Here is a 13,191-nt window from a genome sequence, read left to right as displayed (position 1 = left end):
TAGATCCTTTGAATGGTGTCTAAAAAGCTCAACAAAGAGTATCTAGTCTGATACTTTACAATCAAAGCAAAATCTTTACATTAGAACTGAATCATTTCACTGTTTACTGCTAAATTACCTCATATGTACATCTACACACAGTACACAACTCCTTATTGTGAACATTGGTAATGCAAGGATTTGAGAAAACAGCCTCAAGAAGGTGAGATTTAAGAATACATGCTCTCATATCACCAACTATTATTCATCAAATAGAAATCAGAAGACATCAGTACTAATTGTGGCTTTTTTTAAAAAATCTCTTCCATATATAGAAAACTTCTAGAACCTTTCTGAGTGGAGGAAATGGATCTGAGTAATGGATCTGTGGTGACTGAGTTTATTCTACTAGGGTTTTCTGCACCATGGGAACTTCAGATCGTCTTCTTTGTGACATTCTGCTTGATCTACGGGGCTACCGTGTTGGGAAACATCCTCATTATGGTCACAGTGGCATGCAGTTCCTCCCTTCACTCTCCCATGTACTTCCTCCTTGGAAACCTCTCTGTTTTGGACCTGTGTCTCTCCACGGTCACCACACCCAAGATGATCAGAGACTTGCTCGCTGAACACAAGACCATCTCCATATGGGGCTGCATGGCCCAGATGTTCTTCATGCACTTCTTTGGAGGTGCTGAGATGACTCTTTTGATAGCCATGGCTTTTGACAGGTATGTAGCCATATGTAAACCCCTGCACTACAGGACAATCATGAGCCACAGGGTGCTGGGAGGGTTTGTTGTGCTTTCATGGACAATTGGCTTTATACACACCATGAGTCAGATGGTATTAACAGTGAACTTGCCTTTCTGTGGCCCCCACATCATTGACAATATATTTTGTGACCTTCCCCTTGTGATTAAGCTTGCCTGTGTGGAAACATATACTCTGGAATTATTTGTCATTGCGGACAGTGGACTGCTCTCACTTATCTGTTTCCTCCTCCTGCTTGTCTCCTACACCGTCATCCTGGTCACTGTGCAACAAAGATCATCTGGAGGGCTCTCCAAGGCTCTGTCCACACTGTCTGCCCACATCACTGTGGTCACTCTGTTCTTTGGGCCATGCATCTTTATCTATGCCTGGCCATTCAGTAGTTTTGCAGGTAATAAAATCCTTGCTGTATTTTACTCTGTTATCACACCCTTACTGAATCCTATTATTTACACCCTGAGAAATCAGAAAATGCAAAAGGCCATGAGAAAATTAGTGTCAACATGTTAGCTCTGCACAGAACTTACAGATTTTAGGACTATATAATTAACAGCCTTTCAAATACTGTGCTAACAGAATATATCTTATATATAATATATGGTTTCACTATTTTATGTTAGAATCATAATCAGTGCAGAAAATAATAATAAAATATTGTAAAAAAAAATAAAAAACAAAAAAATAAAATATTGTAAATTCAGTTAATGCTGTTATAATACAGAATGATAATTAGTAATCTGCAGCAAAATAAACACGTAAAATCATTGGATTCTTTACAACAGTCAATATACTAGTGAAGAAATAAATATGAAATCTGTGATGAGTACTATTAGAGATGATTCTAATAGATACAGATTGCTAATGACAGTCATAAACTTATATTATTGTAAATGAGGTACTCTGAACAAATAGTGATTGAAAAAAATGTTAACAACAATGGGAAATATATAATTCTAACCTCTTGAGACAAAACATAAAAATAATCAATTTCATAGTATAGTGAATATAAGATGCCAGTGTGAATATAAGATACCAAAGGGAAAATAGTCAATGGAAGGACAATTTTAATAGAACTACAAAGAGCAGGCTTGAAACCACATGCTCTGAAAAATGTCTTAAGTGTGTGCAGTTGACTTGCAAGCCTCAATAAATAAAACAGAAGCACACTTTTTGATTTTTTGTAATATACCATAATTTAAGCATATTTGCCATAATGATCATATTCATTTCTATCTCTACATAGTAAACAAAAAAATCTCAGTCTCACAACATATTAAAGGAATCCTAACCAGTGATAAGATAAAGTATACATTCAGTGCTGGATGGAATTATAAGTCATTTGATAAAACACTGTGTAAGGCTTTTATGTCTGTCAGCACACTCTAGATCTTCAGCCCCTCAGGTTACAAAACATATAAAATTGCAAATCATTTAAAATAACTTTAAAATCTATTAAAGATGTTAGAAGAAAATTTAAAAATCACACCTGAGGCCCAGTTTATACCCTGAACTCCAGGAAAATAAACCAGCATTGAACCATTGTCTACTCTGAGGACACCTACAAAATACCATTCCCTAGAGAGCCTGCTAACAGAACTTGGAATTTTGCAGCACACTGTGGGCTGGGCTTTAGACCTGAACAAGGATGGAGACTGACTGAGGCCATGCCAAGGGCTCACATTCTGAAAAAAGAAAAAATTAGAAGAAAGCCTACCTAGCAGAAGGAGAAAGTAAGCAAAAAATGTCTCTACACTGATTCTTAGTGGAGATAAAATAAATGCTTCCTAATAAGGGTTTCACTCATCATCACACTCTTTGTATGCCCTAATACATCCGTGTGAGAATTTTCTTTTAACTTGCAACTTAAGGGTGGTATCCGTAGGCATTTGGCAGAAGTAAACACAAGTATTCCTGAAAAAAAATTGTAGCTTGAAAAGAGGTGTTAAAAAATAAAATTCAACTGAGTAAATGTGAAGCTTTAATTAGCTTTATTAAACAATGCATGTCAGGCAGCAGCTCATCTGGCAAAAAGATACTACGAAGTGTTACACAACATGGAAGTTTTAGAGTAAGGAGAGTGGGACCAGGAAAGAAAATCATATGCAAGTGAAAAACGAAAGTTCACTGGAGGAAAGTAAAAGTTCAGGTCTGAGCTTAGGCATTTTCCATTGGTGGAGCTTGTTGCTGGGCAAGAAGTATTCATTCCTCCTGCTGGAGTGGTAAAGTAATTTCTCTTCCTGTTTGGGAGAACAACATGCATCCTTTCACACTGGGATTATTATCCAATGACAACTGGGGTAGCTGACGATGCATGAATGGTGGGGCACGAGAGCTCTGTTTACAGGTCTTTTCAACTCCAATTTTAATTGAGGTTTTCTTTTCTTAATTTTCAGACAGGCTACACTGAACACTCACAGAAAGGTTTTAAAAGTGAAAATCCACAATCTAAAAACACAAAAAACCCTAGCATAAGTGAGAGTCAGGAGAAAGGGGAAAGACAATGCACAGAATGGTAGAAGATGATTATAAATCAGGTATCTGATTAGGGACCTTTATCCAGAATACAAGAACTCTTACAATTTTGAAATAAAAAGACAACTGGATTAAAAATAGGCAGAGGATATAAGTAAATAAGTCTCCATAAAAGATATACAAATGGCCAGTAAATACATTAAAAGATCCTGAACATCATTAGACAAGAGGGAAACACAAATCAAATTCATAATAAGAGACAATGTGACACCCACTAGGTTGGCTATAATCAAAAAGACAAACAGTAAGAAAGGTCAACTAGGATGTGGAGCAATTGGAACCCTCATAGTTTGCTGGCAGAATGTAAAATGGTGCAACCATGTTGAAGAGAATTTTGGTAGTTTCTCAAAGTGTTAAACATACAGATAACATATGACCTAGCAATTTCACTCCAATATCTATGCAACACACACAAAAAATGAAAATATACCCACACAGCAAACTGTACACAAATGATTACAGCAGCTTTAGTCAAAATGATAAAAGAGTTGAAACATCCCCAAATGTTCATCATCAAATGAACAGATAAAACAAAATATGCTATATCCATACAATAGAACATTACTTGGCAATTAGCAATCCCAGCTCTCAGTTTCTCCCTGGGGAGCAAAAGAGTTGCTCCATGCAACCAGCTCCTCAGTTTCTCCGAGGCCTCCCAAAGAACTAGAATCTATCTCACCAATTACTTCTGAGAAGTGAGATCCCTGAGAAGTCTGTAATTATATAAAAGACAATAAAATTAAAAAGCAAAAATAAAAGACTTGGCATTTCCAAAGATTTCTCATCTCTCCTCTACCCTCTCCTCCTTTTTCTGTATCTGCAAATATGCCTTCATGGTGCATCTCTGTGTACATGGTTTCTCTGTCTCTACATCTTTTCTCCTATTTTTTCCATTATGTCTTTTCATTTTTTCCCCTCTGTTCTCTCTTTTCCAATTACCTCATTTTTCTATCTGTCTTTCTGGGAATTTATACTACAGATAAACTTCTACATTAGCAAAATGATTCAAAGGTATTTATCTGCAGCACAGATTATAATAGGAAAAAAAACTGCAAAAAACATTATTTTCACCTCTTTCCCTCTTTCTTCCACTTTTTAACATCTCCTACTGCATTTCTGGATGAACTGGACATAAATTTGAATGAAAGTATACTTAATCATATATTGTATTTGTTTTGTAAAAGTTGTTTGTTATTTCAATTTTAATGTGACTCAGATTCATTTCACTTTTCTTTTTAATGTATAACAAAAACTAAGATAAATTGATTTTTATATGATTGAATATTTTTTCTTCTGCAACATAACTTAATTGAAAAATGAAAAGGTCTTCATTTTGTTATAGCAGAACAGAGGAACTACACATTCAAAGACGTGAATAACTGTAAATACCAAGATCACAATAGAGTAATTTCTTTTACTTGAGAGGGTATATCCCTAGAGGAACTATTCTACAAGACACCATGAGTTTCTCTTATTTAAGGAGAATTATTCCTGAAAAAACTTTTGAGCATAACATATTTTCTCTCTACTTAACATTTCTGCATAAAAATATGCAGATAGGAACAAACTTACCATTGACTTAGTCTCATTACTTAATTTCTAATTGAACATCAATGTCTTCTTATCACTTATATGAATTATATAATAAGATCTAAAACAACCTCCCCAGGCTTATTACTTTCATTATGCTTAATAAGCATATGTGCCATTTCATTATCACTCTCTCTGATGGAATGCCAAATTCAAAATCCTAACAAGACCCAGTGTGGCCTTAGCTGGCACATGTTTTGAATATTTAATCCTCAAAATATTCTTGTCTTTTCTTTTTTCTAATTCTGGTTGACATTCTAATAATTCCCATTGGAAGTATTCTGCAGGCTTAAGGTAGCTATAAAATCCCAAACCATATCCCCTACTGCATCACAAACTGTAGAGTAGATTTTAGAATCTTTGTTGTTTCACTATGTGAACATATATTTAAGGTAAAATTCTAGAATGATCTGTTAATCTCTTTTCATCAGAAGGAAGATAATAGGCATTTATTTGAGAGTAGCGCTTGGACCCCGGTAAGGTAAAATTTTTGCTCATTCTTCATATTTGAAAGAAATTAAGAGGATGAAGAAATAGGAAAAAAATCATACTGTTTGGGACATTTGCTGCCTTAAAATGCATGAGAACAGAATGATGCTGCAGAAACAAAAGGTGAGATCAAAATCCAGACATACAGCACTTTCTACCCTGTCCCTCAAATGCACCTCCTGCCATGTCCTCCTGAGGCTTATTAGTACTATTTTAAAGGGGCTAAAATCTTTAATCCTAACATTATTTAAAAAAAAAAAAAGTGAAAATGAAAATAACTTTATGAGATCACCCTCTAGATTTAAATTGGGGTACCATCTGATTTTCAGAAATAAAGGGAAACAGGAAATCAGGAATCCAAAGTCAGAAGCGGTAGGCTGAGTCCCAGAGACAAACTCCACTGCCTTCACAAGTTTGCAAACCTGTTGGTTCCGATGCTCGGCAGTCATATGGTCCTAATACAATCATAAGGCTCAGAGTTAGGGATCTTAAAACAAGAAAGACTTGATTCACAAACCCTAGCTGAATTAGAAAAGAAAACGTTATGTGGACATCTCCTTGAACCTCTACAATTTCCTACTCTGAAATGACTCAGATTTAAGCAGTCACCATCTCTTATGGAATTAACTCCAGGGCAGGGACAAAAGATCTAGTGAGATGGTGTCCACGTTAATCACTTTTTTACTAGAATTTGTCTAATCACTAAATGTTTTAGCTCAGTTTAAGCAGATGTGAATTGGCTACTATTCATTTCATTTAATCTTCATATCAACCCTGTGGAGTAGAAAGGTAGATATATTGTTTCTCCTTTGTAGATCAAAAAAAAAAAAAAAAAAAAGGTTTAAAAAGACTAAATGACTTGCCCAAGATTAGACAGTTACAGAAATTGCAGAAATATTAAATTAGATAGGATAATTCCCAAACCAGGGCTTTTCATATAACATTCATAATACTGTCTAAAATCTTAGAATATTAAATGACAATAGTGATTTCCATTATCTAATTTAACTACTCCATTTAATTTATAAGTTATTATCTGGATGAAGATCTGTGCAACTGAATAAAGTTTTACATAATCCTCAACTTTAGTATCAATTACATATTTTTGATTCCTCAGACTGATCCACATTTTTTAAAACTTGTAGAAATAGGTAACAGTATATTGTAATAACTTTAGATACAGAATCAATACAGTATCAGAAACCACACTGCCATTTTTTAGTTTCATTAGATATATTCACATCGGTGACGGCGGTGTTAAGGAGAATTATTTTAGAGTACAGAGACAAGTTATTTCATTTTTATCAGAATGAGTTAAAAGCCAAAAACATATGTCAGAGAATGTAACGAATGACTGATTGAGATCAAGTAAATCTCAAAGAGGATTATACTCAGGAGGAAAGGCTTAGCACTGAAGATCAAGTTAAGCATTCTGAACATGTAGAAAAATCCATTCTAATGGAACACTTAGGAAGCACCCACCACACTCCACCATGGAATGAGAAAAACAATCTATTATCTCAGAATTAATCGAAGGACAGGCTTCGAATATAATGAAGCAGAACAGATGTAGAGAACAAAGTGAAAACAGATTTAAGACTGAAAGAATGTGGGCAAACAAGAGGAAAAAGAAAAAGAATCATAAGGAAGAAACTGATGAAGAAGGAAAAGCAGGGGATATAATAAGGAAGAGAAATAGCAAGAAAAAATTTAATAAAATTTAAAAAGAAAAGAAAAAAGAAGCTAAAGAAAATAAAAAATAATAATTGAGAAAATGAGTGTATTACAGTAGAATTAGCAGAAAAAGAATAGGAAATGATAAAAAAAAAATAGTAAGAAAGAAGTAATAGGAAATGAGTGGGGAAAGATTAAGGACTGAGATGCTAGGATGGTGATCAGATCCCCAAGCAGGAGCTGGTCTGACAGCAGTTGGAATCTAGGCATACTCAGTGTTGCCTGCGGATGTTGTGTGTCTGCACAATGAGAAACAGAGGAGGGATATAGGCACCCTCTCTACCCATACATCTTCAGTGGCAGATATGTTTTTGTATCACTTGAAATAATGTGATATAACCTTAGAACATTTTCATCACCCTAAAAAGGAAATCTCATACTCACTAGCAGTCACTCCCATCCTACCCCTATCCCTAGGCAACCACTCTTCTACTGTCCATCTCTATAGGTTTGCCTTGTCTGGACGTTTTGCATAAATTGAATTATACAATATGTGGTCCTTTGTGACTGGCTCCTTTCACATAGTGCAATGGTTCTGAGGTTGATTCATGTTGTAGGCTGTATCAGTATTCCCTCCTTTTGCTACTAAATTGTATTCCATTGTACCCATAGCATTTTTGAAAAACAAGTATTGCATGTAATTAAAAATCAGGGGAAATATTGTTATATGTCACATTATAGCATTTTGTTACAATTAGCAATTTTTCATTTTTACATTATTTCAATAGTCAGAGACAAGTACAGATATCACAATATATGAGTATTTGTTTATAAAGTGTTTTCATAATTATAGTAATATAAAAATTAGAAAGTAATCACAAATATCTTTAAAACTTTAAAGCATAATTTATAATAATATGTAGAAAAGGTCCACTATTTTCATGCACCCCTACGGACTATCCTGGGCATCCCCTGGGATGAGCAAACCCTACTTTGGAGACCACTGTATAAACTAAACCTTGATTATGGATATCTCTAATATGGTTAGAATTCTTATTTAAGCCAGATTATTCTGCAAAGGTGAATATTTACATGAGAAATATCTTGATTGCGTGCTTAAATAAAATAACACCAGTTGATGGGACACAATAATTTATAATTAACTTAAACTGAGGAATACACACATTTTTCTACCACTTACTAATGAGAACAAAGAAGAAAACTCATTGTAACTTTAAGAATCTTAACTGCAATGCTTTATTTTTCTCATCTGTCAGATGATATATTAGACTACATGTTCTATATGGCCAATTCCAGTTCTAGTAAGCTTTAATTTTATTAGCTGAGATAGTAAAAATCTTTCATATATTCTGATAAATTTTACATTATAGGAAAGTGTCTGTGGGAATAATATCATTTGGCTATCATTCTGAGATCTGAGGGAAAATTAGGCTATGAATACATGGTGAACAAATAAGACTGGGCTAGTATTAATTAGATTTAAGAAGAGGATGTTGAGCAGATGCAGGATTAGGGCCAAATCAGGTGTGTAACTAGGGGAAATCTTTAAATTAGATGAAATGTAGGGTTCTTGCTTGAGATCTAAGTGTCCACTTTGGAGTAAGGGTACGCAAGGGCACCAAAGCAGAACAAGGTGATGGGAACTAGTCAGGCACAAATTCAGAAAACAAGGCACAAAGTTGCAAACCAGGAACTAGGGATTCTACAAGAACTGAAGGAAAGAAGCATTAGCAAAATCACTTTGCTCTGTGGGGATGAAGAGAGGGGACAAAAACCCAGCAACTAATCTAAACATTAGAAGCAGTGAACCATGAACAACAAGAACAACAATAACCTGATAACCTTAATCATGATTAATTTTTCTTTTAATCAGGAAATTCCTAATATACTTCAAGCAAAACAGCTGAGTCCTATAGGACCACAGTTATATAGAAGCACATGGTTAAATAGGAATGCAAGTGTGCCTACCAGAACAGTGTCTTAAAGGGGGATGGGGAAAATGAAGGGCAGAATGGTTAACTCAAAACATAAAAGAATTATGGGGCATAAATTGATTTCAGCTGGGGAAGTGCTAGATGCGGCAAATACTGATTTATCTGGAGAAGAGCTATGGAATAGATGAAAAGGTGATTACAACACACAATGTTTTGCTCTTTGTTATTGTGCAGACTTGGGAGTGATGGAAAGGGAGAACAGCACAGTGGTGAAAGAATTCATTCTCCTTGGTCTCGCCCAGTCTCAAGATGCTCAACTCCTGGTCTTTGCACTAGTATTAATTTTCTACCTCATCATCCTCCCTGGAAATTTCCTCATCATCCTCACCATCAGGTCAGACCCTGGCCTCACGGCCCCTCTCTACTTCTTTCTGGGCAACTTAGCCTTCCTGGATGCATCCTACTCCTTCATTGTGGCTCCCAGGATGCTGGTGGACTTCCTCTCCAAGAAGAAGGTCATCTCCTATAGAGGCTGCATCACTCAGCTCTTTTTCTTGCACTTCCTTGGAGCAGGGGAGATGTTCCTTCTAGTTGTGATGGCCTTTGACCGCTATGTTGCCATCTGCCGTCCTTTACACTACTCAACTGTCATGAACCCGAGAGCCTGCCATGTCTTGCTGTTGGTTTTGTGGCTTGGGGGCTTTACTCATTCCATTGTACAAGTGGCCCTTATTCTCCACTTGCCCTTCTGTGGCCCAAACCAGTTGGACAACTTCTTCTGTGATGTGCCACAGGTCATCAAGCTGGCCTGCACTGACACCTTTGTGGTGGAGCTCCTGATGGTCTCCAACAGTGGCCTGCTCACCCTCTTGTGCTTTCTGGGGCTTCTGGCCTCCTATGCAGTCATCCTCTGCCATGTCAAGGGGCACTCTTCAGACGGGAAGAGCAAGGCTCTTTCCACATGTACCACACACATTATCATTGTGTTTCTCATGTTTGGACCTGCCATCTTCATCTACACTCGCCCCTTTAATGCCTTCCCAGCTGACAAAGTAGTTTCTCTTTTTCACACTGTAATCTTTCCTTTGATGAACCCTGTGATTTATACCCTTCGCAACCAGGAAGTGAAAGCCTCCATGAGGAAACTATTGAGTCGGCACATGCTTTGCTAAATGCAACTGAAAAGTGAGAAAAGCCAGAAAGGAGAAAGTTCATTTGGAATTAATTAAATTATTTATTTATTAATGCACTGAATCAGCCAGTCATTTAGCAAACACTGCATTTCTTAAGCACTTCCAATTTTCAGGCACCTTTCTAGGTACATAAAAGAGCCAGGTAAGATTCCAAGTCTCCTGGTGTTACAATCAAGTGGATAAAGGCAGGTTAAACTACTAAATTAAAAAAATAATACCTGAAAGAGATGGGTCTCTGAAGCAAATCAAAACTAATGTTATGATGGTAGTTACTTTGTTTTTGGTTGTTAAGCAAGATCTTACTGAGTAGCATTTAGCTGATACCCAGATGACTTTTAGAAAACAACCATGCAATTACCTGGAGACAGAAAATTCTAGGCAGAGAAGATGACTAGTACAAGCACACAAAGATCTTATGAGCTTGGTACATTTGAAGATGATAAATAAAAATATAGTAGCTGTAGCATAGTTAATAAGCAGCAGGAATTGAAGTTGGACAGGTTGGTAGGAGAAAAATCATGTATGTTAAGTGATGATAAAAAGTTCAATCTACTCAAATTTCAAAGAGAGGTCATCAAACGGTATTAAGCAAGAGAGTAACTAATGTTTCCTATTTAACTTAAATACGACATTGAGTTCTTACAAAATCACACAGAGGGCTGCTAGAGTAGACTTTGCTGTGGCACCCAGTAATAATTCTCAAAACAGTACCAACAAATTGATGTATATATAAGGAGTTTCTTCCTAATAGCAATTATGAAGCTGGGGAATACAGAAGTCATATTTTGACTGCTGTTTCCAGGATCACAGCACTTGAAACATAGCCTACGATCAAGAAATAGTCCAGAGCTGTTCTACTATTACTAGATATCCCCACACAAAATGGAAGCTTTACATTCCATCATCTCTATGCCCACTTCCACCATTTCTAAATTTAAATCTTACATAAACAAATCAGGAGTTCTGAGGATACATCAGGATTTGATTTTAATCCTGGAGATCTATGGATGAACCATAGAAAGACTGAGTGTTATGAAGGCTGCAAATCAGCTTAAACCCAACAAAATCTCTGTTTATATTAAAGTAGGGTTTCTCAACCCTGGCATTATTGACATCTGAGCCCATACAATTCTTCATTGTGGAAGGTTATCCTACACACCACAGATCGTTTAGCAGCATTTCTGATCTACTTACTTACTAGATGCTAGTAGCATCTCCTCAGTTGTAGCAATCAAAAATATCTCTAGCTCTGCTTAATGTCCTCCAGAGGGCAAATACACCCCCAGTTGAGACACACTGGATGAAGGGAATTGACCTCCACTATACTGATCTAATAACAAGATGGATGAACCTTCTTTGGGGGCAAGTAACATGATCTGGAGCCTATATAACTTACAACTTTTAATAAAAATATCCATAATTTAATAGAAAATTATTAGAAATACCAAAGGATAAAAATACATAATCGAAATATAAGAGGAAAAAGATGGATAACTAAAAGATAATCAGATTATCCAGAGTATAAAAGTAAATAAAGATAACATAATTATAGCTATTAGTATATTCAAGATAACATAAGAAAAAGTGTAGTAAATATGTTAAAAAGGGAGAGACAATTTCAACTGAGAATTGGAATCCATAAAAAGAATTAAAAGGAAATTCTACAATTCAAAAAAATCTGAAATAAAAATATTATTAGATGATTTTAAAATCAGATTAAGCATAGGTGAAGACATAAAAAGTAAACTGGAAGTTAAAGTCAATAGAAAATACTTAAACTGAAATGCAAATAGGAAGAAAAGTGGAATACACAGGAAATGACATTAGAGATTTGTGAGATACAATAAAAATGCCTCACACACATGCAGGTAAAGTTCGAGCAGGATAGGGAAAGGGGAGAATGGAAGAGATGCAGAGATAATCACCAAGATTGTTTACAAACTGATGAAAGACATTAATCCACATAAACAAAAACTCTATGAACCATAAGCAGAATAAAGACCAGTAAAACACCCAAACACATCAATATGAGACAGGTGAAAATTTAAAAATTTTACTCTTAGATGCCTCTGGGATGAGGAATGCACATTGATTTCAAAGGAACAACAGAAAGATTGACAGCTTTCTTCATAACAGAAACATGGGATCATAGGACAATGGAGTAACATCTTCAATGTGCTGAAAGGAAGTAATACCAACCTAAAAGTCTAAAGGATATTAAAACATAGTCTTTAAGTGAGGTGAAATAAAGCCGTTTTCAGAAGAACAAAAATTAGCAAATCTGTTGTCTAAGAAGTTGCACTAACTAAATATTGATAGCAGTTCTTCAGGTCAAAGAAAATAATCCTGGAGGGAAATACTAATTTGAAGGAAAGAATAAAGAAGTAGATTTTAAACTATGTTGACACATGTAAACAAGTACACACTGAATAATGATTGTACAAAAAACAGATATCTTCTGGGACTTGTCATATATATGATATATAAATATTATACACATATATATGAATGCATGAAAGTTGTTGCAAAAAATCAAAGATAATTTACATTTAATAAGATTATTCATATGGTTAGACTAAAATCTGATTTCTTGCCAGATATTTCATATTTATGTTTTTCCACTTTTTCTGCTTTCTTTTCATTTAATCGAACAAAGCAAGGAAATGGATTTTCTCCTACAGCCTCCAGAAGGGAATGCAATTCTGTGAACACTATGAGTTTAGCCAACTGAGATGTGCATCAGACTTCTGACCTAAAAATTGTAGGATAATAAATTTTGCTATTTTAAGTCACTAAGTTTGTGGTAATTTGTTACAGCAGCAATAGTAAACTAATACCCACAGTTTAGTAAAGCAGTAACGTAGTAGCATATTTTTTTCGAAAACTTTTACTTTTTATCTGTCTTTATTTTTAATGATGGCTTCTTGTCTGTAACATACATTTTATCCAATTCATCAGTATCTGTGTTTAATTGGGTTATTAAGCCATTCACATATATCATGATT

At 35.3% G+C, this 13,191-nt stretch overlaps 2 protein-coding genes across 2 annotated transcripts; both read left to right on the top strand.

The window, feature by feature from the left end:
• The first annotated feature begins 301 nt into the window (after positions 1 to 301).
• On the top strand, positions 302 to 1,267 carry LOC105089959 (olfactory receptor 4L1). Its single transcript, XM_010981142.3, has one exon. The coding sequence runs from the start codon at positions 346 to 348 to the stop codon at positions 1,261 to 1,263; it is 918 nt and encodes a 305-aa protein (XP_010979444.2). The 5' UTR covers positions 302 to 345; the 3' UTR covers positions 1,264 to 1,267.
• Positions 1,268 to 9,238: 7,971 nt separating this feature from the next.
• LOC105089960 (olfactory receptor 4N5) lies at positions 9,239 to 10,213 on the top strand. The gene has a single exon (XM_010981143.3). It carries the CDS (start codon positions 9,239 to 9,241, stop codon positions 10,163 to 10,165), a length of 927 nt encoding a protein of 308 aa, XP_010979445.2. The 3' UTR covers positions 10,166 to 10,213.
• The last annotated feature ends 2,978 nt before the right edge of the window (positions 10,214 to 13,191 follow it).

The sequence above is a fragment of the Camelus dromedarius genome, chromosome 5, assembly GCF_036321535.1.
Source record: "Camelus dromedarius isolate mCamDro1 chromosome 5, mCamDro1.pat, whole genome shotgun sequence".
Classification (NCBI taxonomy): Eukaryota; Metazoa; Chordata; class Mammalia; order Artiodactyla; family Camelidae; genus Camelus; species Camelus dromedarius.
Note: the sequence above shows the minus strand (reverse complement) of the source record. Positions and strands in the feature narration are given on the sequence as shown.

Coding starts and splice junctions, on each gene's coding strand:
- LOC105089960 (XM_010981143.3), top strand. CDS start 9,239: ATGGAAAGGGAGAACAGCACAGTGGTGAAAGAATTCATTCTCCTTGGT.
- LOC105089959 (XM_010981142.3), top strand. CDS start 346: ATGGATCTGAGTAATGGATCTGTGGTGACTGAGTTTATTCTACTAGGG.